Genomic DNA, 24,799 nt, shown 5'->3' with positions numbered 1-24,799 from the left:
GAAAAAACAGAATAACGACTAAAATAAAATGACAACTAGGAGTTTTCAATTTGTTTTTATTTTTGTCACAAACGGCTCGTGCTCATGTGAAAAATAAAATTGCAAATGAAGGCAATTCATTTCATTTTCAATTTTGTCAGGATGTTTGCGCAGATGTTTAGAAGAAATGGCAAAAAGAGGTTTGCATTTACATTTTATTGTTTTCATTTTCATTTTCTTTTTGGCCGGATTTGCCTCCCATATCTACACAAATGTTCTACTTGTACTGTTCACTTTTGTCGTATCTTCTACTGCACACGGTTCGACTCTTACCTTCAGCTCGCTGGTCAGCTCTGATACGAGAGTTTCCTTCCCATCTGATGGAAAAAGAACTCAAACTGATCTCTGATCTCTGACTGCACAGTCTACACACATTTCAGAGAAAAGACTACATATCCCACAGTTCTGTGCTGCTCACCTGAGTGGTCCCTGAGCTGCTCACACTCTTTCTGTAAGCTCTCTATAAGCTCCTCCTTCTCCTGTAGCTCCGCCCTTGTCTCCTGTCCATCAATGCGCAGGGCGTGGCTGTCTGCCTGGAGGAGCTTTACCTACAGATTTTAAAGAGACTTCTTTTCTGCTGTATGGTGACGTATGTGATGCGTCACTGTTGTATTATATTTGTTGTGATATAAATAAGTGTAGACATAAATTTTACTCCACATGTACTGTATAGAAGCTGTACTCTAGGAGGGGTGTACTATATAGACATTTTACTCTAGAATACGTGTTCTATACAGAAGCTGTACTCTAGGAGGGGTGTACTATATAGACATTTTACTCTAGAATCCGTGTTCTATACAGAAGCTGTACTCTAGGAGGGGTGTACTATATAGACATTTTACTCTAGAATACGTGTTCTATACAGACGCTGTACTCTAGGAGGGGTGTACTATATAGACATTTTACTCTAGAATACGTGTTCTATACAGAAGCTGTACTCTAGGAGGGGTGTACTATATAGAAATATTACTCTAGAATACGTGTTCTATACAGAAGCTGTACTCTAGGAGGGGTGTACTATATAGAAATTTTACTCTAGAATATGTGTTCTATACAGAAGGTGTACTCTAGGAGGGGTGTACTATATAGACATTTTACTCTAGAATACGTGTTCTATACAGAAGCTGTACTCTAGGAGGGGTGTACTATATAGACATATTACTCTAGAATACGTGTTCTATACAGAAGCTGTACTCTAGGAGGGGTGTACTATATAGAAATATTACTCTAGAATACGTGTTCTATACAGAAGCTGTACTCTAGGAGGGGTGTACTATATAGACATTTTACTCTAGAATACGTGTTCTATACAGAAGCTGTACTCTAGGAGGGGTGTACTATATAGACATTTTACTCTAGAATCCGTGTTCTATACAGAAGCTGTACTCTAGGAGGGGTGTACTATATAGACATTTTACTCTAGAATACGTGTTCTATACAGACGCTGTACTCTAGGAGGGGTGTACTATATAGACATTTTACTCTAGAATACGTGTTCTATACAGAAGCTGTACTCTAGGAGGGGTGTACTATATAGAAATATTACTCTAGAATACGTGTTCTATACAGAAGCTGTACTCTAGGAGGGGTGTACTATATAGAAATTTTACTCTAGAATATGTGTTCTATACAGAAGCTGTACTCTAGGAGGGGTGTACTATATAGACATTTTACTCTAGAATACGTGTTCTATACAGAAGCTGTACTCTAGGAGGGGTGTACTATATAGACATATTACTCTAGAATACGTGTTCTATACAGAAGCTGTACTCTAGGAGGGGTGTACTATATAGAAATATTACTCTAGAATACGTGTTCTATACAGAAGCTGTACTCTAGGAGGGGTGTACTATATAGACATTTTACTCTAGAATACGTGTTCTATACAGAAGCTGTACTCTAGGAGGGGTGTACTATATAGACATTTTACTCTAGAATACGTGTTCTATACAGAAGCTGTACTCTAGGAGGGGTGTACTATATAGACATTTTACTCTAGAATACGTGTTCTATACAGAAGCTGTACTCTAGGAGGGGTGTACTATATAGACATATTACTCTAGAATACGTGTTCTATACAGAAGCTGTACTCTAGGAGGGGTGTACTATATAGAAATTTTACTCTAGTATACATGTTCTATACAGAAGCTGTACTCTAGGAGGGGTGTACTATATAGAAATTTTACTCTAGAATACATGTTCTATACAGAAGCTGTACTCTAGGAGGGGTGTACTATATAGACATTTTACTCTAGAATATGTGTTCTATACAGAGGCTGTACTCTAGGAGGGGTGTACTATATAGACATTTTACTCTAGAATATGTGTTCTATACAGAGGCTGTACTCTAGGAGGGGTGTACTATATAGAAATTTTACTCTAGAATACGTGTTCTATACAGAAGCTATACTCTAGGAGGGGTGTACTATATAGAAATTTTACTCTAGAATACGTGTTCTATACAGAAGCTGTACTCTAGGAGGGGTGTACTATATAGAAATTTTACTCTAGAATACATGTTCTATACAGAAGCTGTACTCTAGGAGGGGTGTACTATATAGACATTTTACTCTAGAATATGTGTTCTATACAGAGGCTGTACTCTAGGAGGGGTGTACTATATAGACATTTTACTCTAGAATATGTGTTCTATACAGAGGCTGTACTCTAGGAGGGGTGTACTATATAGAAATTTTACTCTAGAATACGTGTCCTATACAGAAGCTATACTCTAGGAGGGGTGTACTATATAGAAATTTTACTCTAGAATACGTGTTCTATACAGAAGCTGTACTCTAGGAGGGGTGTACTATATAGAAATTTTACTCTAGAATACGTGTTCTATACAGAAGCTGTACTCTAGGAGGGGTGTACTACATAGACATTTTACTCTAGAATACGTGTTCTATACAGAGGCTGTACTCTAGGAGGGGTGTACTATATAGACATTTTACTCTAGAATACGTGTTCTATACAGAGGCTGTACTCTAGGAGGGGTGTACTATATAGAAATTTTACTCTAGAATACGTGTTCTATACAGAAGCTGTACTCTAGGAGGGGTGTACTATATAGAAATTTCACTCTAGAATATGTGTGCTATACAGAAGCTGTACTCTGGGAGGGGTGCACTATATAGAAATTTTACTCTAGAATATGTGTGCTATACAGAAGCTATACTCTAGAAGCTATAGAGAAGCTGTGCTCTAGAAAAGGTGTACTACATAGAAGCTGTTCTATAGAAGAGGTGTACTATATAGAAGCTGTACTCCAGAAGATGTGTATTACATAGAAGCTGGATTCTACAAGATGTATACTATATACAAATAGTATTCTAGAAGAGGTGTACTAAATAAAAGATGTAGAAATTGCATTTAGAAGAGGTGTACTATATAGCAGCTGTACTCTAGATGATGTGTATTATATAGAAGCTGGACTATCTAGAAGCTGGATTATACAAGATATACAAGTAATACTCTAGAAGAGGTGGACTAAATAAAAGATGTAGAATTGCACTTTAGAAGACATGTACTGCAAACAAATTGGTCTCTAGAAGAGATGTACCATACAGAAATTGTACTATATAGATACTGTACTCTAGAATAGCTGTACAGAATAGAAACTGTACTCTAAAAGAGGTGTATTATATAGAAGCTGGACTATATTGAACTATACTATATTGAACCCGTACTAAAATTGCTTGAGCTTCCTAAAGCAAAGACTGCAGAGCAAGTACTATTTTGAACGCCTCATTTATGCAGACCAGCTATTCAGGCGCTGGCAAATGTGGATCAAATTACAATAAAAATTGACTTGACCTCAAAGGCTCAGAGCAGATACCGAAAACAGACAGTGTGTGCTCAAATGTCGTTCTCATCCCTTTTCTCTCCTCCTCTAACCTGCTCTCTCTCTCTCTCCACGACTTTCTCCATCTCTTCCACTCTCTGCAGCAATGCACGGTGGGACTGTTCAGTCTCTAGACGGGCCGCTGTCTCCTCCGCCATCTCTTCCTTCATCTGTGGACAGGTCGACAAGCGTCATGGGTCACTTGTTGTACAGGGTGGGGCTATTCTACTGACCACAGCTTTATCAGCTCTTTGATGCCCTCTCACCTTTTGCAGCTTCTGGCTCATCTGAACTTTGACAATCTTCAGCTCATCTGCTGCCATGGCAACATCCATCTGCATCAGTGAACACAAAAAAGGCAAGTGGCTTTTGATTATTCACTGATATAATTCACTGATAATTTTCGATAGCCTGCAATCTATTCATTTTATTCAGCAATTCATTTTGAATGGTTGTCATGGACTAACAGAAGTATTTTCCATGGCAGTTCGAGATCATTGACATTGAGCCTTAAGCCTAAATTTGTTATTATGTAAAATACTTCATTAATATTTTATACTAAATTTTATACAAAACTTAATTTTCAAAAGCTGTGCTCTAAAGACATACACTATAAAACAGGTGCACTCTACACAGAAGCTTCTCTAGAAAAACAATACTGGATAAAAGCTATTCAAGAGGAAATATACAATATTTAAATGCTCTTTTATAGAAGATACTTTAGCAGGAGTCGTTCTCTAGAGGAGGTGTACTATGCAGGAGCTACTTGAGTGGAGGTGTACTGTATAGGGGCTAGACAACAGACCTACAAGAGCTGAACTCTAGAAGAGGTGTACTATAAAAGAGCTCTCTAGAATACATGTGCCATATAAGAACTGTTCTCTAGAAGAAGTATACTATATAGAAACTGTACTCTAGAAGAAGTTTACTATAAAGGAGCTCTCTAGAATACGTGTTCCATATAAGAACTGTTCTCTAGAAGAAGTATACTATACAGAAACTGCACTCTAGAAGACGTTTACTATAAAGGAGCTCTCTAGAATACGTGTGCCATATAAGAACTGTTCTCTAGAAGAAGTATACTATACAGAAACTGCACTCTAGAAGAAGTTTACTATAAAGGAGCTATACTAGAAGAGGTGTATTATATAGCAGCTGTCTAGAAAATATTTGCCATGAAAGAGCTCTAGATGTGTACTATACAGACATGGTACTCTAGAAGAGGTGTACTATATAAAAGTGTATATACTCTATACTCTAGAGGAAATGTACTATAAAGCAGCTCTCTAGATGATATGTGCTATATAGGAGTGGTACAGTAGAAAAGGCATACCATATAGGAGCTGTGCTCTAAAAGCGGTGCACTATGTAGAAGCTGTACTCTGGAAGACGTGTGCTACAAAGCAGATCTCTAGAAAAAGTGTACAATATAGGAGCTACTCTAGCAGAAGTGTACTTTATAGGAGTTAGAGGAGGTGTACTATGAAGGAGCTACTCTCTAGATGATGTGTACTTTATACAAGTTATTCTAGATAAAGTGTACTGCAGTGAAGGTGTACTATCTAACAGCAACTCTAGAAAGCATCCTGTATAGGAGCTACTCTAGAGGAGATGTACTATATAGCGGCTATACTGCTCTGCCAATAGGCCTATAGGAGCTGTACTCTAGAAGAAGTGTACTACAAAAAGAAGCTCTCTATAAGACGTGTGCCATATAAGAGCTGCTCTCTAGAAGAAGTGGACTATACCGAAACTATACTTTAGAAGTAGCTGTACTAGAAGAGGTTACTATATAGCAGCTCTCTAGAAGACGTGTACTACATAGTACTCTAGAAGTGTACTATATAGGCGCTGCTCTGAAAAAAGTGTATTTTATAGGAGCTAGAGGAGGCAAGGAGCTATTCTCTAGAAGTTGTGTACTGTATATGAGTTATTCTAGATAAAGTGTACTGTAGTGAAGGTGTACTATATAGCAGCTACTCTAGAAAGCATCCTGTATAGGTGCTACTCTAGAGGTGATGTACTATATAGGGGCTATACTGCTCAGGCAATAGGCCTATAGGAGCTGTACTCTATAAGAAGTGTACTATATTCAAGCTGTACTCTAGAAGAGGTATACTGTAAAGGAGCTGTACTTTAGAGGATAAACACTATAGGGTACTACACTCTAGATGTGCACTGTATAAAGACTGTACTTTAGAGCTGTGAGAGATGTCCAGCTGTTGTCTGAGTTTGTGCATCTCCTGCCGCGCCTCCTCTCTCTCCTGACAGGCCTGTTCCAGCTGATCCCTCAGACGCATGACCTCCCTCCGCGATGAGCGCTGCTCCTCCTCACTCTGCTCCTGCAGAGCTGCTAACTGCTCCTGCAAACGAGCTAACACACACACACACACACACACACACACACACACACACACGGATTAAACAGTAAGCACAGAATACTCACATAATTCTGACTGTCCCTTCATTACCATCCAAAACTATCCAAACTATACCGTAAGGATAAATAAAGCATTTTAAAGAGCCGATATGCTTAATTTTTAACGTTTAATGTTTCACTAACACGTTCTGCTCTGCAGTGACGACACTCTTTATCACTTCAATGTGATTGTGCAGTGCTGAACTGCTGTGGGCTGCATGGGTGGTCACATGTAACTATGCTCAAGGTTGTGAGATCACAACCATGATGGATTAAAAACAGACAGATCTGCAATAATAACAATATAGCTGTGTTTAAATAGCTCTTAAACCCGAAGACACACACAAAAAGTACAAAAACATGAAGTAACATTGAATTAATTTAAAATACCTATGTAGAAACTTTGAAAAAAATTGGTGAAATTCCCCTTTAAAGAGAGAAAAAAGATGGAGAATATTAGCAGGAGCTGAGAAGGAAAGAGAGAGAGAGAGGAAAGACAGACGGACAGACAGACAGTGTTTACCTGTATGCGAGGGGTTGAGTGCTCTCTCCGTCTCTAAGCGGAAGACGGTCAGTTTGAGTGTGTGTAAGAGACTCTCCAGGTGACAGACTCGGCCCACCAGCACCTCACACTGCCGCCACAGAGTTCCCTCCCCTCCGACCCCCAAGGCCTGCTGCACTCTCACTGGGCTCAGCGGATGCATGCTGACCCCCCTACCTGGTGACCCGGGGGTCCGCAGCTGCTCTCTGGACACCCCCAGCGTCCCCATGTCCTTCAGCAGCTCCTCCGTCTGCTCCTCGGCCACCAGGAGGCGCTGCTGCAGCAGGGAGAGAGACTCGGGGGCCGTGGCTCCGACACTTAGCGGGCGTATCACCGGCCGGGACATTACAAAGAGGACAGCCTAAGGTGGAGACGAAGGCTGGGTCAATAAAACGGGAAAAAAAACTTTAGAATTAACGGTATTTCAAATATATATTCTTTTATAAACAGTCTATAAACATCATGAAGAGTTAGCACAGTTAACACAGTTAGCTAGTGTTAGCTATTGTTTATATATTCTTTTATAAACTGTCTATAAACATCATGAAGAGTTAACACAGTTAGCACAGTTAGCTAGTGTTAGCTATTGTTTATATATTCTTTTATAAACTGTCTATAAACATCATGAAGAGTTAGCACAGTTAGCTAGTGTTAGCTATTGTTTATAAATTCTTTTATAAACTGTCTATAAACATCATGAAGAGTTAGCACAGTTAGCGGAGTTAGCTATTGTCAGCTATTGTTTATATATTCTTTTATAAACTGTATAAAAACATCATGAAGAGTTAGCACAGTTAGCGGAGTTAGCTAGTGTCAGCTATTGTTTATATATTCTTTTATAAACTGTCTATAAATATCATGAAGAGTTAGCACAGTTAGCTAGTATCAGCTACTGTTTATATATTCTTTTATAAACTGTATAAAAACATTCATTAATCGTTAGCTACTGTATATACCATCATATGCAAAACATTACACTCCTATTTATTTGTGAATTTAAAAATAAGTAATACAGTATAAACAGGACTATATCTTTTATCTTATATCCAGGACTAATTTTTATGTTTTTATCTGTTCTTTCCACCAAAATAAGCCTTTTTTTCCCCTCAGTGTCTAAAATATTCCTTAAAAATTGAAAATTATAAAATGCAAAAATCATTACTGACAATTAATTAGAGGGGCAGTCGTGGGCCCCTCTAATTTAGGGTTAGGGAACTGGCCTTGTGATCCCCAAAGCCGACAGTACATGACTGAGGTGTCCTTGGGCAAGACACCTAACCCCCAACTGCTGCCCAGGCGCCATGGATAGGGCTGCACACCGCTCCGGGCAAGTGTGCTCACTGCCACCTAGTGTGTGTGTGTGTGTGTGTGTGTGTGTGCTCACCAGTGTGTATGTGGTGTTTCACTTCACAGATGGGTTAAATGCAGAGGTGAAATTTCCCCGCTGTGGGACTAATAAGGGTCACTTAACTTAATGATATGGATTGGTAAGGAAAATATCGCTGCTGGCGAGAGAAAACCTTGTATCTCCATTTTTCAATTTTTATTGTTTTTGGCATAATTTGAAAGCGGCTGTTGACCTTCACATTGTCTGTAAATTTCATGAAGAATGGAGCAAAAAAAAAAACTGTCCCAAATGACTTGGAAAGCGTCTGGTTCCATTGACTTACATTAAAAGTAAAGCAGGTTTTTTCCTTCTCCTGTAAAGTTACCGTTTTGGTGATAGGAGGTTTTCTTCTGACAACAGCGACACATTTTTCACGATATCTTATATATTAGCTATATTTAGCTTCATCACCCAGTTGGAACATGATATCCTGCTAACGATAAAAGTGACAACAACCCAGGCTTCAAGATGCTGCTACTGTTCTTAGCCGTACGCTAACATACTTTAGTCCATGTTTATAGGTAACAGTGAGCCATACAGTGTCAGAAGCCGCCTAATCAGGTCTACTAGAGATGAATAAACATCTCCGCACACTTTGAGAAGACTGTGATTGGTTATAGCGCAGTTAGCACCATGCTAATCAGAGGCCATGAGGCCTCTCATTACTAGTTAGCTGTGTTAGCCACATAGCGCCAGTGCTAAAACTAAAGAAGCAGATTTCAGTCTTGGGTGACTGACTACGGTTGGGGTTAGTGTGGAAAAAGCTCGTAGATATTTCACCGAAGCTTAGACTGCAAAAGGAGTAACTTTCAGTGAAGAAGTCTGGTCAGCGCAGTTCAGTCCACACTTAGGCCCGGTCCACGTTTAGGGAACATGGTTGTCCAGCTCTGAATGTAAAGAAAGCCAAGCTGGACACACGCACCCAGAACCCAGCACGCACATCGTGATTCTAGAAGAAACGAGTGGAAACAGTCAGATTGACCAAGAAACGGGACAGAAACGCCTCATCTTCGACATTAAAGCGGGCGATATGGCAGAAATATAATTCTAAGCCACTTCTCCCTCAGGGTCGCAGGGGGGTGCTGGAGCCTATCCCAGCGGTCATCAGGCGGAAGGCAGGATACACCCTGGACAGGTCGCCAGTCCATCACAGGGCAGGCAGACAGACATACACAATACACCTCGGGGCAATTTAACATGACCAGTCGGCCTGACTGCATGTCTTTGGACTGTGGGAGGAAACCAGAGAACCCGGAGGGGAGGAAATGCAAACTCAACACAAAGAGGACTGTGGCTGCCTGGCCGGGGAATCGAACCCAGGCCCTCCTCGCTGTGAGGTGAAAGCGCCACCCACCGCGCCGCCTTATACGCTTAATAAATCAACAGTAAAGCAAACCTACGCACTGCTTTATTCACGCATCCCCTGCTGTAGGGATGAAATAACTTCTAAGTACTCTGAATAGAAACGTTATTACGCATACGATGTAAAATTTTTCCGTATAAATCAGAACTATTTCCTATTCCACAAGTGATCTCCAGACTTCAGTCTCAGCCTTACTTTTCATAAATAAGGTCTGGGTAAAAAATAACTTGGACAAAAACAATAAAGTTTTTCTTTTTCTATATAATGTTTAGAAACATGTAATGTTCTTATACTAGAACAGCCGTGGAGGGGTAAACAACTCTGTCCCCTGAGATTTACTGTGTTACCAAGTGACAGAAACGCTGGTGGTGAGCAAAGCAAACACTTTCCATAGAGATCAGTATGAGTGCAAAATTTATAATGAAGTGAAGTAGAACAGAGAGTCATAAAATAATGCAAAATAGGAAGGAAATTGGCTCAATAAATAAAATAAATAAATGCAAAAAAAATTCAAAGGAGAGTTAGACAAATTAAAACATAAATAAACAGAGTTTGCTTGAACAAAAAAAAAGATAGGAAAAATAAAATAACATGAAATAAAATAAAATAAACAGAATATAACAGGACAGATATAGAAGTATAAAAAACAATAGTAAAATATTCTAATGAATACAGATAGTAAAAATAAAATTAAAGGAAATAAATTAAATAAAATGACGTTAAATAGGGGAAAACTGACTAACAGAGACAGAGAGTTAAAAAATTATTATTTAAAAAAAAATCAGGAAAGGAAATAAAATCAAACACGATATAACAAGCAGGTCGTTGGCTTAAAAAGCACCCAAATAAAATATCTAGAGTATTAAATGAAGCTAAAAAATAAAAATAAAGCCGGAGAGACTCACTCAGTGCTGCTGCAGCTGCTGCTGCTGTGAAATCAGTGCCTGGCAGCGAGGCAGCTAAAGCTAACGCTAACGCTAACGCTGTCTCTACCTTGCAGTTCACTGAGAGAGAAGACACATTTCTGGTAACAGCCAAGAACGGCGCATTGAGCAGTACCTGTACAGGTGACCGCGCGGTGTTATAGGTGTCCGTTTCGCCGAGTTTAAGTTTAAATGAACTTTATTCCGAGTGTCTCTAATGTTTCGAGGCTAACGCTGCTAACCTTAGCGGAGCCCCGCAGCTCTTCCTGCTGTGCTTGTTTCTATGGAAACAGCTGCTGCGCTCCCACCACCGAGGCCTCCGTACGGCTCTGTTTCCTAAACTCTTTAAAGCGTTTTTAATGGAGAAAATCGACTCACAATATGCCACACAGAAACCACGAACACTGTTTATGTGTCAGGTAATATAGTGCATTATAAATGCCACTGAAAACGCGCGCAATCATATTCATAAACAAAGCGTATTTGTTAACACAAGTGTTTTTTTTAATTTTTTTTTTATATAAACCTAATGATCATGATTATTTTTTATATAATTAAACTAAGTCAAAAGCTAAAAAAATATAATAAATAAAAAGACGACAGACGTGCATCCACTATATGTGTACTATATATGTTCCTATTGTCCAGCAGGCGTCGCTAATCTGTAGGCGTTTAACTGCGCATGCGCATGCCATTGCATCTCCTTAGCAGTTGAGGTGAAGTTGGTTTCGTCAACATTATCAGTAAAAATATCCACCGACAGCCATTCGTGCTGCTCCAGATGACGACAGGCGGTTAGGTGAAGACCCAGAAGGCGCCATGGATGCAGTACAGGCTTTTAACGCGGAGGTAAGAACGCAGTGGACGTCGTTTTCTCGTCGTTAGCCCTTTTAAGTGCTAAGCTAACCGAGTCGTCTAACCCTGCGTACCACCGTGCCGAGGAGTATGCTAGCGACAAGGCCCGCCCTCCTAGCGCTCTGATTGGCTCCTCTTCTCGCCGCTCGAGCTGCCATTGGCTGATAGCGGTGCTACTCCTCGCAAGCGTGAACGAGCAGCCAATCACAGCGAGGGCGGGAGTTCTCGGCACGGTGCGTAGTGTGTTCAGTAGAACGCGGCTAACGTCAGCTAAGCTAACCTAGCTTTCTGTTCGTTTCTCGTTTTAACGTGTTTTTAGGACTTTTTTACTTGGTTTAGCTTTAGTTCGTTTACTGGTCAGCGTCATGTTCAGCAACGAGACTGAAGCCGGCTTCCCGTTCACCAGCTTCTTGTTCGAATTTGCCCGTTCCACCTTAAACGGCGCAGCAGTTCCATGCTGGGGAATCGGGTTACGATAATAACCGCTGCGCCGTTTAAGGTCGAACGGGCAAATTCGAACATGAAGCTCGTGTGTTCGCTCATATTAGACGACGTTAACTGCGAAAGGACCGAGGGCGGACTGTTTATGCTGGTTTGGTTCGCGTTAGCATTGGCAAGGCCCCACAACATTGTTTGTTTGCGTGTCTTCGTGAACTTTAAACACGCGAAGGCTGTTCTGGATTTCCAGGCACCAGGTCGCAGTTAAGCGAAGTGTTAAATGAGTAGTAAGTAAATCCTAGACAGCAGGGGTGCGCACACATTTAGCCTGGGCGGCCAAAGTGCAGTGTTTGTGGTGGGCCGAAGGTCAAAGAACAAAAGAAGGTACAAATAAAGGAAAATTGGTCGAGTTAAAGTGGTTTTTTTAAATGCAGGTTATAACATTGTTACTAAAGTGCTTAAAGGGGAACTCCACCCATCTTTCAAAACCTCTGCATAGGTCAGTCTTTGAGATGTGAAGGCGTTCAGAGTGGTTTGGCTTGAATTGCTTCATTGTGGAGAACCGGAGAAACTCACAATGGATTTGTTTTGTTTGCAGTGGTGGTGATAGGACCAGGAGTTGCAGTGTTTACAGTGCAAATATGTTGATTTTATTTACTGTCCAAAATCTACATAAGTGTTTGAATGTGACAGTGTTGGTGGTAAAATAGAAAATATGGGAAAAAGCATGTTTTAATGGGGAGTTTGTCACAGAACTATCATAAAACAGTGCCTCAAATCAGCAGCGTATACATAAATGTTTTTATGAGGGAGCTTTTACTGCCTATTAACGCTCCGGACATCTGGTTTCTATCAGAACTACAGCGAAAATAATAAAATAGTGGAAAATCTGGGAAGACATTTTGCCTGGAATGTGTCCCTTTGCCATGAATATTTAAAAAAAATACACACTTTTTAGTTCAAAATCTTCTCAGAACGATCATAAAACAGCGTCTCCGTCATCAGGCAGTGAATTTATAACCATTTCATGGATGAACGTTCTGTGAGGAGCTTTTAGAGGTGGACGTCTGGTTCCTATCACCACCACTGTGAACAGTTCTGACTCAGCAAGTTTCTCTAGAATGAAGTGTTTCGCACCAAACCACTCTGAATGACTCTGTTTACACCTTAATAATCGACATATATATGAAAAACTGAGGAAAGTTTCCATATGTGTTAATAAACCTGGTCTCTTCTATTAGTCTTCGTTTCTGTTGGTCTTCCTGAACTTTTCCAGCTATCCGATGTTTATTTTTGTCTCACGTGGGATCTCTTTCATAATGTTCAACTTTCAGGGTTCCTGACTAACTTTCAGCTTCTCTATGTTTATGTTGAGGCCTATCCATGCTTTATTAGTCGGAGTTACAGCTTGGCTGGCTTGGTAGATCTAACTTCATGGTCTCCAGTGCTGCTGCTGGAGTTTCATCTACTTAAACACATCTGTCTCAAATCTTTAGCCCTTCCTCGGATTCGTAGTTCAGTCAAAAAATAAGTTTTTCTTTATCCAGCGTTACAAAATTGTCTCAAACTGGGTGGAGTTGTTAAGGAAGTCTGTTAAAGATTATTTATGTGGTGTCGCCACAGTAACTGCCACAGTAATTCGACTAAAAGCTCGATCAGAATAGGATACGTCCATGTAAACATCTCAGTCTGAATAGTCTAGTCTGATTGACGCCATTCAGAATACAGTTTCTATCCGATTGAGCAAGGTGGGTAATCCTGTAAATAATCCATTAAATAGAAGAATAATATCCATGTAAACGTCTGTATCTGATTACGTTCCCTATCGGAAAATTTAAGTCCGTTCTGCATATGTGTCGTGTCTCAGTGAGAGTTTATACCGTTCTATATATATCCGTCCGTATAACTGGTCTGCAGAGGAGAAGAAGTTTATGCTCTGATCTTTAAAAGACGGCGGTGGGACGGACGTCCAGCTTATGTGTCTCAGAACACGACGTCTTCCTCTCGGCCTTCTTTAATAAGGACATGTGAAGGACGTTTTCCTGAGTCTGACGTCATTTTAAAGTAATTAAAAACTCAAGCACTGCTCACTGCTACTCATCTCACTCTGACTGGACTCATGTGATGCTGGTTGTCATGGTAACGTCTACACTAAGCGGTTTTCTATGCATGCATGTAAGTTTGGATGTGATTACTTGTAGTGAGCATGTAAACAGATTGTCATCAGATTGTTGATTGGAGTGAGAATAAACACCTCAGTCTTAATCTATAATCGGAATGTGTTCATTCTGCAAGACTGAATATTGTCTGTGGTTTTGTCCATTTTTATCAGACTGGGAAACACTGACAGGCAAATGTAGCAGGCTGCTTATTTGCCTGACTTTCCACACCTAGAAAGTCTGTGTAGGGCTCTCGGATGACGGCTCATTTCATCATCAGCCAGTTTGCCTCCAAACTCAACCTACTAATGAGTTCACTGTTGCTGTGAGGTCGAGAAAGATTTACAAACACCATTCAGCCTAATGAGAAACTGTAGAGCAGACTCAGTTTATATCACAATACCTACATTTAGAGTCGGTTATTCATTCAGCCTAATGAGAAACTGTAGAGCAGACTCAGTTTATATCACAATACCTACATTTAGAGTCGGTTATTCATTCAGCCTAATGAGAAACTGTAGAACAGACTCAGTTTATATCACAATACCTACATTTAGAGTCGGTTATTCATTCAGCCTAATGAGAAACTGTAGAACAGACTCGGTTTATATCACAATACCTACATTTAGAGTCGGTTATTCATCCAGCCTAATGAGAAACTGTAGAACAGACTCGGTTTATATCACAATACCTACATTTAGAGTCGGTTATTCATTCAGTCTAATGAGAAGCTGTAGAACAGACTCGGTTTATATCACAATACCTACATTTAGAGTCAGTTATTCATTCAGCCTAATGAGAAACTGTAGAACAGACTCCGTTTATATCACAATACCTACATTTAGAACCGGTTATTCATTCAGTCTAATGAGAAACTGTAGAACAGACTCAGTTTATATCACAATACCTACATTTAGAGTCGGTTATTCATTCATCCTAGCATATCTATAATGTTTCTGACTGGTGTTGTAATTGTGATTTATTCTGTATTTATTGAGGTCCAGGCCTGTTTTGGCTTGAGGCGTGAAGGTTTGCGACTAGCTGTGGTTTTGTTATTATGTGCGCATCATGTGGATGTTTGGTTGCTTCTGATTGGTCGAACTTCAAAAAGACTGATTAAAAAGTGTGGTTTAAGGTAAACGTGCGTCTCAAATCTATCAACTTTTTTATTAATGTCTTTTTTTTTTTGTCACATATTGGTTTCCTATGATTACTATACGTCCTGTGCTAATAAATGCATTTCTATTGATGATGTATTAAACTGTGGCACTGTGTAGTTTTGGACTCGGCATCAGCCTTATATAATGTACTGTTGCCCTACCTGGGCTGGGGTTTGGGGGAGGACTACCCAGAGTGCTTTGAGCTTTGAGCATCACTTCTTATTTTTGGGGGGGTGTTATAAGCAGCTTTTTGGTGTTATTCTCATGCTAAGGGGGGTTTGGGTGCGTTTATGTGCTTGTATAACTCAATGATGATGTTCTGTGTTCCGGTCAGTCTGTTTTGCTATTAAAGAGAGAGAGCTGAGCTGTCGTTATGGGGCGATCGCAAGTATGAGTTGTAGTGGTGCTGCGGCTGAAAACAGGCCCTGATATTGGAAATATTATATTGATATTTGATATTATTATTTATTGTTATCTCACACCCAACGCGCCCCCCCCCCCCCCCCTTCTTTTTTTTAGACTGATATAATTAATTCTTCTTAACTTGGCTAGAAAGTCCTGTTCGTGTTGTTGATCAGATGGTCAGTGGTTTACAGCCGTTTAATCAGTTCTTTCTTGTTGTGTAAAAAAACAAAAAAAACAAAAAACAAACCTTCCATCCATCCATCCTCAATCACTTATCTGGGTCCAGGTCGCAGGGGCAGCAGCCTAAGCAAAGAGGCCCAGGCCACCTCCTCCAGCTCTTCCGGAGGGATATGGAGGCGTTCCCAAGACAGTCGAGAGATATAATCCCTCCAACGTGTCCCGGGTCTTCCCCAGGGTCTCCTCCCTGTCGGACATGTCTGGAACACCTCCCTAGGGAGGCGTCCAGAGGCCATCCTTACCAGATGCCCGAACCACATCAACTGGCTTCTCTCAACGTGGAGGAGCAGCGGCTCTTCTCCGAGCCTCTCCCGAACTGCCGAGCTTCTCACCCCATCTCTAAGGGAGAGCCCGGTGCCCCTACGGAGAAGCTCATTTTGGCCGCTTGTATCCGCGATCTCGTTCTTTCAGTCACTACCCAAAGCTCGTGACCATAGGTGAGAGTCGGAACATAGACCGGTAAATTGACAGCTTTTCCTTCTGGCTCAGCTCTCTCTTCACCATGACCGACCGGTATAGGGTCCGTATTACTGCAGACGCCACACAAATCCACCCGTCAGCCTCTCGCTCCATCCTTCCTTCACTCGTGAACAAAATCCCGAGATATTTAAGCTCCTCCACTTAGGGCAAGAATTCGTTCCCGACCAGGACAGAGCATTCCACCCTTTTCTGACTGAGGACAATGGTCTCAGATTTGGAGGTGCTGAGGAAAAACAAACCTTTTATAGATGATTTTCTGCTGTTTCCCAAAAATGTCGCAGGAAAATCATAAACCAATGTTAACAGCTGGGCGAGAAACTTGATTTACCCAGTTTTTCTAAGTCGGGAGTTTGTCTAAAACCCTGACATGGCTTGAACAGTGTGATTTAAGGATGCTGTTAGCACCATGCTAATGCGGGACCATAAGGCTACGCTCACATTGCCAGGTTAAAGTGGCATAAATATGATTTTTTTTGGCTCCTAATGTGACTCAGTTCTGATGTTTTCAGGGCTGTGTTGACACACAAATCTGATCTTTTCAGATCAGACCTGAATCGCTTTCATATGTGGTCCTAGATCGGATACGTATGTCATGTGACCTCAATGTGATGCTCAGATCGGAATTCGTCTTTTTTTTTTTTCTGTCATTCACCATTACCATGGCACCAGTGCCGAACAGAAGTTAAAGCCTGTCAACGGTGTAAAAGCAGCTCATCTCACCTTTTTCACCTTGTCTGGCTCTAATAATGAAGCTGAGAAGGAGTAGGACGTTACTGAGTAGGAGGAGCTCATGAGGCTCATTTCAGGCCGGTTCATCACATTAATGACAGATTTGAGTCACTGACCTAAATGAGTGTGAACCATTGTGTCAGAGAGGTCGGACTTGAGCAACAAGGTCTGTAACGTGAATCTAGCCTATGTTTCTGTTGGTCTTAGCTCCAAGTACGTTTTAACCCTTCCATGGTGTTGCTCTTTTTTTTTGTTATTGTTTTATTAAATCAATACAGTCGTAACAATTTATGTAAAAAATACCAGATGTTTAAAGTAAGTGTCCAGTCTAGGGTTCTACACTGCTCAAAAAAACTTTTGAATGTTGGTGGTGCTTTCACACTTGTGGTAGCATGAGACGGACTCTACAAACCACACAAGTGGCTCAGATAGTGCAGCTCATCCAGGATGGCACATCAATGCGAGCTCTGGCAAGAAGGTTTGCTGTGTCTCTCAGCGTAATGTCCAGAGGCTGGAGGCACTGCCAGGAGACAGGCCAGTACACCAGGAGACGTGGAGGAGGCTGTAGGAGAGCAACAACCAAGCAGCAGGACCTCTACCTCCGCCTTTGTGCAAGGAGGAACAGGAGGAGCACTGCCAGAGCCCTGCAAAATGACCTCCAGCAGGCCACAAATGTGCATGTGTCTGCACAAACGGTTAGAAACCGACTCCATGAGGATGGTATGAGGGCCCGACGTCCACAGATGGGAGTTGTGCTCACAGCCCAACACCGTGCAGGACGCTTGGCATTTGCCAGAGAACACCAGGATTGGCAAATTCGCCACTGGCGCCCTGTGCTCTTCACAGATGAAAGCAGGTTCACACTGAGCACATGTGACAGACGTGACAGAGTCTGGAGACGCCGTGGAGAGCGATCTGCTGCTTGCAACATTCAGCATGACCGGTTTGCCAGTGGGTCAGTAATGGTGTGGGGTGGCATTTCTTTGGAGGGCCACACAGCCCATCATGTGCTCGCCAGAGGTAGCCTGACTGCCATTAGGTACCGAGATGAGATCCTCAGACCCCTTGTGAGACCATATGCTGGTGCGGTTGGCCCTGGGTTCCTCCTAATGCAGGACAATGCTGGACCTCATGTGGCAGGAGTGTGTCAGCAGTTTCTGCAAGATGAAGGCATTGAAGCTATGGACTGGCCCGCCCGCTCCCCAGACCTGAATCCGATTGAGCACATCTGGGACATCATGTCTCGCTCCATCCACCAACGCCACGTTGTACCACAGACTGTCCAGGAGTTGGCGGATGCTTCCCAGGTCTGGGAGGAGATCTCTCAGGAGACCATCCGCCACCTCATCAGGCGCATGCCCAGGCATTGTAGGGAGGTCATACAGGCACCTGGAGGCCACACACAATACTGAGCCTTATTTTGACTTGCTTTTAGGACATTACATCAAAGTTGGATCAGCCTGTCTTGTGTTTTTCCACTAATTTTGTGTGTGACTCCAAATCCAGGCCTCCATTGGTTAAAAAATTGATTTTTGTATGATTTTGTTGTCAGCACATTCAACTTTGTACAGAACAAAGTATTCAATGAGACTATTTCATTCATTCAGATCTAGGATGTGTTATTTGAGTGTTCCCTTTATTTTTGAGCAGTGTACTTTAGCAGCTGTAGCCAGTCAGCAGCCTGTTCCCACACACACTAACAGGAGGCCATGTAGGAGGAGAACAGAGTGGAGGACACAGCACTTCCAAACTTTTACTCCTTGCTTTCAGCCCAGCACCATTTGCGTAGTATAAATGGAGGCACAACACAAGACAGCCAGCCAGAACAGAGCTCATTTACATATGCCAGTCTTAAAGCAACAGCCTGTTTTCTTCTAGTGGATAAAGAGACTTTGGAAAATGGTCATGCAGCGATGATTTATGACCACACAAATATTTTGAGTGGACCTCAGTTTGGGACGTTTGCGTGTAGACGGGGCTGCATGGCTAAAACATTGTCACACTCAGAGGTTTACATTTGAGAAAATGTTGAAATTTAAATATAAATTATTTTCTGCTGGTTAATCCTTGGTGGCTGGGTCGACACTTAGGACATGCAGCTCTGTCATTCGTATGAATAATCGTGTCCAGAGAGTTCTTGTTGTTCTTCTTCTTTGGTTGTGTTCTAACATAACTAACATTGTTTTAAAAGTGAACTACATATTGATTACCCTTCGGACGATGATGAGCAACACGGTATCTTTAAAAAAAAAAAAGTGGTAGTAAAATATTATTACATATTCAATAATGTATAATATTTAATATGTGCATTATAATGTTCTTTATAATGTTCTTTTGTTTAGAGTTCAGGCAGAAGAGAATGGAGAACTGTTAAAACATCAGTCTGATTACGTTACCCTTATTCTCCAGGGTATATTTTGGTTTGTCCATCTGAATTTACATGCCAAAGTTGTAAGGCAGATTATTCAGGAACTGCATGAAATAAATGCAAATTTTTATTCGCATTTTATTTATTTATTTTTGATAAAAGTTCCCTATAAATGAATGTGTGTTTTATGATCTACATATTTTATACATATATTTTATATACATATATATTGTGGATATTTTATCCACATTTTATAAAAGTAGTGTTTCCAGAGCAGATCACTGAAGAGACGCCGTCTGTTTATAGTTTAGAGCCCAGATTTGGGGAAAAACGGGTCGACTTTCAGTAGAAAAACAAACTGAGTTCAGCTTCTTTTATTATAAGGGTTTAAAATGACATCACCGTCTATTAGACTGGAGAGAAGAGCTACAGCCTCATACGACACACAGCTTCTGAATGGAGCTCATGAAATATGACAGTTATGATGAATATGGCGAAGTGCTGGTGGTCCTGAGGAGTTTAATAAGGCTATAGAGAAAGTTTGTGCGAGACTGTTATTGTTTATGAGTGAATGGAGGGTCCACCTGTTATAACGTGACTCCATCGGCTTCTGGATGTCGTGTTTCCACGAATTAGCCGCACGTCCTGTACTGTTTGGACACATGGATCATTTTGCCGCTGTTTATTTTAAAACTCATGTCAAATCTTTATGTCTAGACTGGTGAAAATGTATAAAACACACACAGGGTTCTTTATATAGAAATGTGCAGATTTTTTCAGAGCATCTCAGATCGTTTACATCCAACCGTTATTTTTCCTCACCAGATGGTGTCCATGATGGACATGAAGCCGCCAATTTCCCGAGCAAAGATGATGTCCATCACGAAAGCAGGGATAAAAGCCATCAAGGTAAAATAGAGAATAAATGTAATGAGATGGTTTGTCTGATTTTTACTGTGTGGTTATTTGCTGTCGGCAGTTACTTTTTAAAAAAACATTTTCTGATTGAAACACTGACATCCTTGTTTCTTCCAACAGCTTTATAAACACGTCGTCCAGATAATTGAGAAGTTCATCAAAAGGGTATGTGATGTAATGTGATTCATGAGATTTTGATGTAGGGGTGTAACGATACATCGCGAGGCAAAAATGTGGGGATGGATGATAACAGGTGTGTTCTGTTTATTATGGAATCTGTTGCAGTTGCATTTCTGAACACCAGAGGATTTTGCCCACACCAGCACATTATCTTGTACACCGGTCAGGCGTAACCTTATGACCACCTCCTTGTTTCTCTCCATTTACTATAAAGGTGCACTTTGTAGTTCTACAGTTACAGACTGTAGTCCATCTGATTCTCTGATACTCTATTACCCTGTTCTTCAGTGTTCAGGACCCCCATGGACCCTCAAAGAGCAGGTACTATTTGGGTGGTGGATCATTTTCAGCAGTGCAGTGACACTGACGACGTGGTGGTGTGTTCATGTGTGTTGCGCTGGTCTGAGTGGATCAGACAGCCTGAAAAAATATTGAATTCCGAACTTGGTATCGTGAATCAAGTCGTGAGCAAAGTGTATCGTTACGCCCCTAATTTAAACAGAAATCCAGACTTTTTGCCATTTTTAATTTATTACTGATTTAAGGGTTTTCTAGAAGTTCTTGTCAGATTAAAGCAAATTTAATGTAAAGGTTGTTGTTGTTGTTGTTGTTGTTGTTGTTGTTGTTTGTTGAATCAGTGTTTTCTTTTTGTCTCCCTAGTGTGGTCCACAGCTGAAGGTCCCCGGCCTGTATGTGGTGGACTCCATCATCAGGCAGTCTCGACATCAGTTTGGAGAAGATAAAGATGTCTTTGGTCCCAGATTTCTGAAGAACATCAGCGAGACCTTCCACAGCCTCTACCAGTGTCCTCCTGACGATAAGGTACTGAGCTGCGTATCATGTTTTACCCTGTTCCTTAATGCATATTAGCTTTATTTATTTATTTTGGACTTTATTAAATATTTATTGAGTTGTATTGATGTTCATGACTCATGAATTGACTTTGCCTATTTTTTTAATCATCTTGGTTGTTTTATTTGCTTTCCTTGCTCTTTTTTCTGAACAAGCCATCATATAACGTTTCAGACTAACGTATTTCACACTTTCTGTTTCTGTACGAAGGTGAAGATCTTGCGCGTGTTGAATCTGTGGCAGAAGAACTCTGTGTTTGGTATGGACGTCATTCAGCCCCTGCTGGACATGGCTGCAGTTTCACTCTTACCTGTTCTGGAGAATGGCAGGACGCTGGGAGGTACAGAGATGCGATACACAATGCATGACATTTGGATCTCACTGATGTTTTTGGCAGCCAAAAGCTACAGATAGGAATGTTAATGTTTATTCTTCGCTGATATTTCAGTGGTTTGACGGCTACATTGCTGTAAAAGCATCCAGCAGTTTATGAACAGCATTTCATGGTGAACGATTGCAAAGAATTTAGGTGTTCTATTCTCTACAGTGCATTATAAAAGAGGTGCAGGGAACCCAAAGGAGTCTCTGTGCGTAAAGGAAAAGGCCAAAAAACCACAGCTTAATGCCAGCTACCTTGTTAGTGGGTAACTATCAGGTCAGTGAAGGCGCCATTAATGCTGAACACATTTTAAGCAACATATAGCAGCATGGCTGCCCAATCAGACAGTGCAGATGCTGGACTGGCCGGGCTGCAGTCCAGGACTGCCTCCTATTGAAAACGCGCATATCTGCCCATCTGAAGTTTTTAAAATATACTGTTGGGCTAATTGCCTTTCAGCAAGGCCAACAAAGGCCCATATTTATCACACTTCTAAGAGTAATAATACTGATCCAGGATCAGCTCATGCTTTTTATCTAACACCGAATAAAATCCCTGGACCTGATGAGACCTGATCTTAGTTGTCTTAGTCTGAGATTAATAAATAAGAGCCAAAGTTACTAGCCTAGTTGCATTATTAGCTTCCACCCCGTATGTTACAGCGAGTTTGTGTGGAGTTAATTAATTGTAGGTTGTAAAATAAGCTTGTTTGATGTCTTTTGAGGTGCTTCCTGTTCACTGTAGCTGAACTGTTCGTTGTCCAAAAATGAATGAAATTAAAATAATCCTCCTTTGCAGTAAAATAAAGCTCTACTGATCATTTAACACAGTTTAACACTAAATGGTCTTAAATGCTGGAGTTAATGTAGAACGGCTGATTCACCCTTTAACCCTGAAGATTAGCACAGACTGCTGGTACCATAGCAACATAGACAACAGTGTCAACCTGCTAGTAGCTATGAAAAGGTAAAGAGAGAGATTTAAGACGAACATTTATAATTTGGAGATGAATGGACTTATTTGCATTTATAATCACTCCAGCTGGGTTCCTGATACGTTTAATCTGCAACGAGAAACAGATGGACATGAAAAAAAGTTGCGAAGCTGAAGTCAGACTCATGTTTGAATTGTCCCGTTCCACCTTAAATGGCGCAGCAGTTACATTCTGGCACCTCAGGCACCATTTAAGATGGAACGGGAACATTTCAACAAGAAGCTAGCGAATGAGAAGTGAGTAGCCTCATAAGAAGTCGAACACTGGAGACACTTTACAAGAAACTGCTCTACTTTTAAGGAAAGGTTTCCTGCCAGAGATGTGAGAAAAACAGCTAGAGCTGAGCTACAGATTAAAGCAGAGCTACAGTGTTGGACGGTGTTTATGCTTATATTATATTTTTTAGCCTATACTAGCACATTAGCTCATACTGAGACATGGTTACAGGCAAGATGGTGAAATGGACACAATATTGTGGCTCCCGAGGTTGTTAGATTTTTGTTGAGAGGGCGAAATGACTTAACATTTGGGTTGTGACTCCTGGACTAAACGCACAGGTAACTTTGACCAAGGCAGAAGATGCAGGCTCAGAATTGCCCCTTGGTTCAGCGTAGAGTTCAGATCTTTCCTTATTCTTAAAAATGAGGATGTTTAACTTTGGAAAGAAGCTAATTTCCTTTTCAAAAACCTTCTCTTTTCAAATTTCATGACTTGTTTTGAAAATTCTGACTTATTTCTGACCTGTAGGGTCTCCAGCTGTGGAGATATCAGCCCAACTCCCCTCTGCCTCCATCCCCGTCTCTGTGGACCGTCCCATCAGTACTGGAGTCCTTCCAGAACCTCATATCTCAGCCAATTTTCCTCAGCTGCAGAACCCAGCGGCTCTGCCCCAGCTGCAGAACCCGGTGGCTCTGCCCCAGCTGCAGAACCCGGTGGCTCTGCCCCAGCTGCAAAACCCGGCGGCTCTGCCCCAGTTGCGGAACCCGGCGGCTCTGCCCCAGCTCCAGAACCCGGCGGCTCTGCCCCAGCTGCAAAACCCGGCGGCTCTGCCCCAGCTGCAAAACCCGGCGGCTCTGCCCCAGTTGCGGAACCCAGCGGCTCTGCCCCAGCTCCAGAACCCGGCGGCTCTGCCCCAGCTGCAAAACCCGGCGGCTCTGCCCCAGCTGCAAAACCCGGCGGCTCTGCCTCAGCTCCGGAACCCGGCGGCTCTGCCTCAGCTCCGGAACCCGGCGGCTCTGCCTCAGCTCCAGAACCCGGCGGCTCTGCCTCAGCTCCAGAACCCGGCGGCTCTGCCTCAGCTCCAGAACCCGGCGGTTCTTACGGCTATTGCTCAGTTTTTACAGTCCAGTCAGAGCCTCGATGTGAGTGAAGCGAGTTTTCCTTCTTTTCATGTTTACCGCACGTTTTTCTGCTTATTACATAGTCGTTATATACCATTTATGACCATGAATGGTTTTATTTATAATTGTTTATTACTAACTTTAGATGAGATTTAGATTAGATTTGGTATGTTCTTATGTGTTAATCATTCCAGGTAAATTTTGTCTTTTTTTTGTTTTTTGGCTTCTGTAGCTCCAGCAGGTTCTGCAGACTCTCCAGCAGAGCAGTGTTAACGCCCAACCGGCTGACCAGAGCGCTGCTTCCTCTCAGCCAAAAAGCACAATCGCAAAGGTAACCAGGGAAAAATAATTGCACGGTAGGAGTGTTGCGTTACAGTAGAATACAGTAGGTTGAGTTGTCGTATCATAACATATGGCTGCATTGGGGCAGCGTGATAGCTTGGGGTTAACCTCATGGCTCAGTGTAATAATGACACGTCCGTCATCCGCGTCACTGTTACAGTCATCAAAAGTAGTTTAAACATGCAGTAATGACCTGCCTGACAAGGAAAAAGAGACATTTTCCTTTAAAGCCTGTTTGTTGTAAGCAGTAGCCCTTCATCTTGTGTTCTGTCGAGTCGTTAGTGTATCTGCATCGTTCAGAGGCCTTTATGATGGCACTAAATACGAGTGAATGAGGTTTTCTAGTAAATTTCGAATGAGTGTCAGTTAATGTAACGTAGCCCAAAGGCACTGTTTACATGCTGCTTTGGACGCTTGACTGTTGATTCCAGTTACTCAGCTCAGTTA

General features: G+C 41.6%; 2 protein-coding genes across 5 annotated transcripts in view; one reads left to right on the top strand and one right to left on the bottom strand.

Moving 5' to 3' along the window:
* The window catches only part of ccdc150 (coiled-coil domain containing 150), a 30,361-nt gene extending 19,409 nt beyond the window's left edge, over positions 1 to 10,952 (bottom strand). For 2 of the 3 annotated variants that reach the window (XM_037546513.1, XM_037546515.1), the window contains exons 1-7: positions 10,499 to 10,952; positions 6,826 to 7,204; positions 6,079 to 6,257; positions 4,150 to 4,218; positions 3,937 to 4,053; positions 458 to 587; positions 313 to 356 (exon numbers count right to left, since the gene is read on the bottom strand). In XM_037546513.1, coding sequence (XP_037402410.1) covers positions 313 to 356; positions 458 to 587; positions 3,937 to 4,053; positions 4,150 to 4,218; positions 6,079 to 6,257; positions 6,826 to 7,189 — 903 coding nt within the window. In that variant the 5' untranslated portion in view covers positions 7,190 to 7,204; positions 10,499 to 10,952. Of the gene's footprint in view, positions 1 to 312; positions 357 to 457; positions 588 to 3,936; positions 4,054 to 4,149; positions 4,219 to 6,078; positions 6,258 to 6,825; positions 7,205 to 9,010; positions 9,180 to 10,498 lie in introns of all 3 variants that reach the window. The other variant, XM_037546514.1, reaches the window with a different exon arrangement.
* Positions 10,953 to 11,170: 218 nt separating this feature from the next.
* The window catches only part of scaf4b (SR-related CTD-associated factor 4b), a 39,416-nt gene continuing 25,787 nt past the window's right edge, over positions 11,171 to 24,799 (top strand). The window contains exons 1-7 of one of the 2 annotated variants that reach the window (XM_017682537.2): positions 11,171 to 11,365; positions 20,173 to 20,256; positions 20,386 to 20,430; positions 21,106 to 21,267; positions 21,508 to 21,637; positions 23,418 to 24,031; positions 24,243 to 24,341. In XM_017682537.2, coding sequence (XP_017538026.1) covers positions 11,336 to 11,365; positions 20,173 to 20,256; positions 20,386 to 20,430; positions 21,106 to 21,267; positions 21,508 to 21,637; positions 23,418 to 24,031; positions 24,243 to 24,341 — 1,164 coding nt within the window. In that variant the 5' untranslated portion in view covers positions 11,171 to 11,335. The remainder of the gene's footprint in view (positions 11,366 to 20,172; positions 20,257 to 20,385; positions 20,431 to 21,105; positions 21,268 to 21,507; positions 21,638 to 23,417; positions 24,032 to 24,242; positions 24,342 to 24,799) is intronic. The other variant, XM_017682536.2, reaches the window with a different exon arrangement.

The sequence above is a fragment of the Pygocentrus nattereri genome, chromosome 17 (genome assembly GCF_015220715.1).
Source record: "Pygocentrus nattereri isolate fPygNat1 chromosome 17, fPygNat1.pri, whole genome shotgun sequence".
NCBI lineage: Eukaryota > Metazoa > Chordata > Actinopteri > Characiformes > Serrasalmidae > Pygocentrus > Pygocentrus nattereri.
The sequence above is the reverse complement of the archived record's forward strand: the minus strand, read 5'-3'. Positions and strand labels throughout refer to the sequence as shown.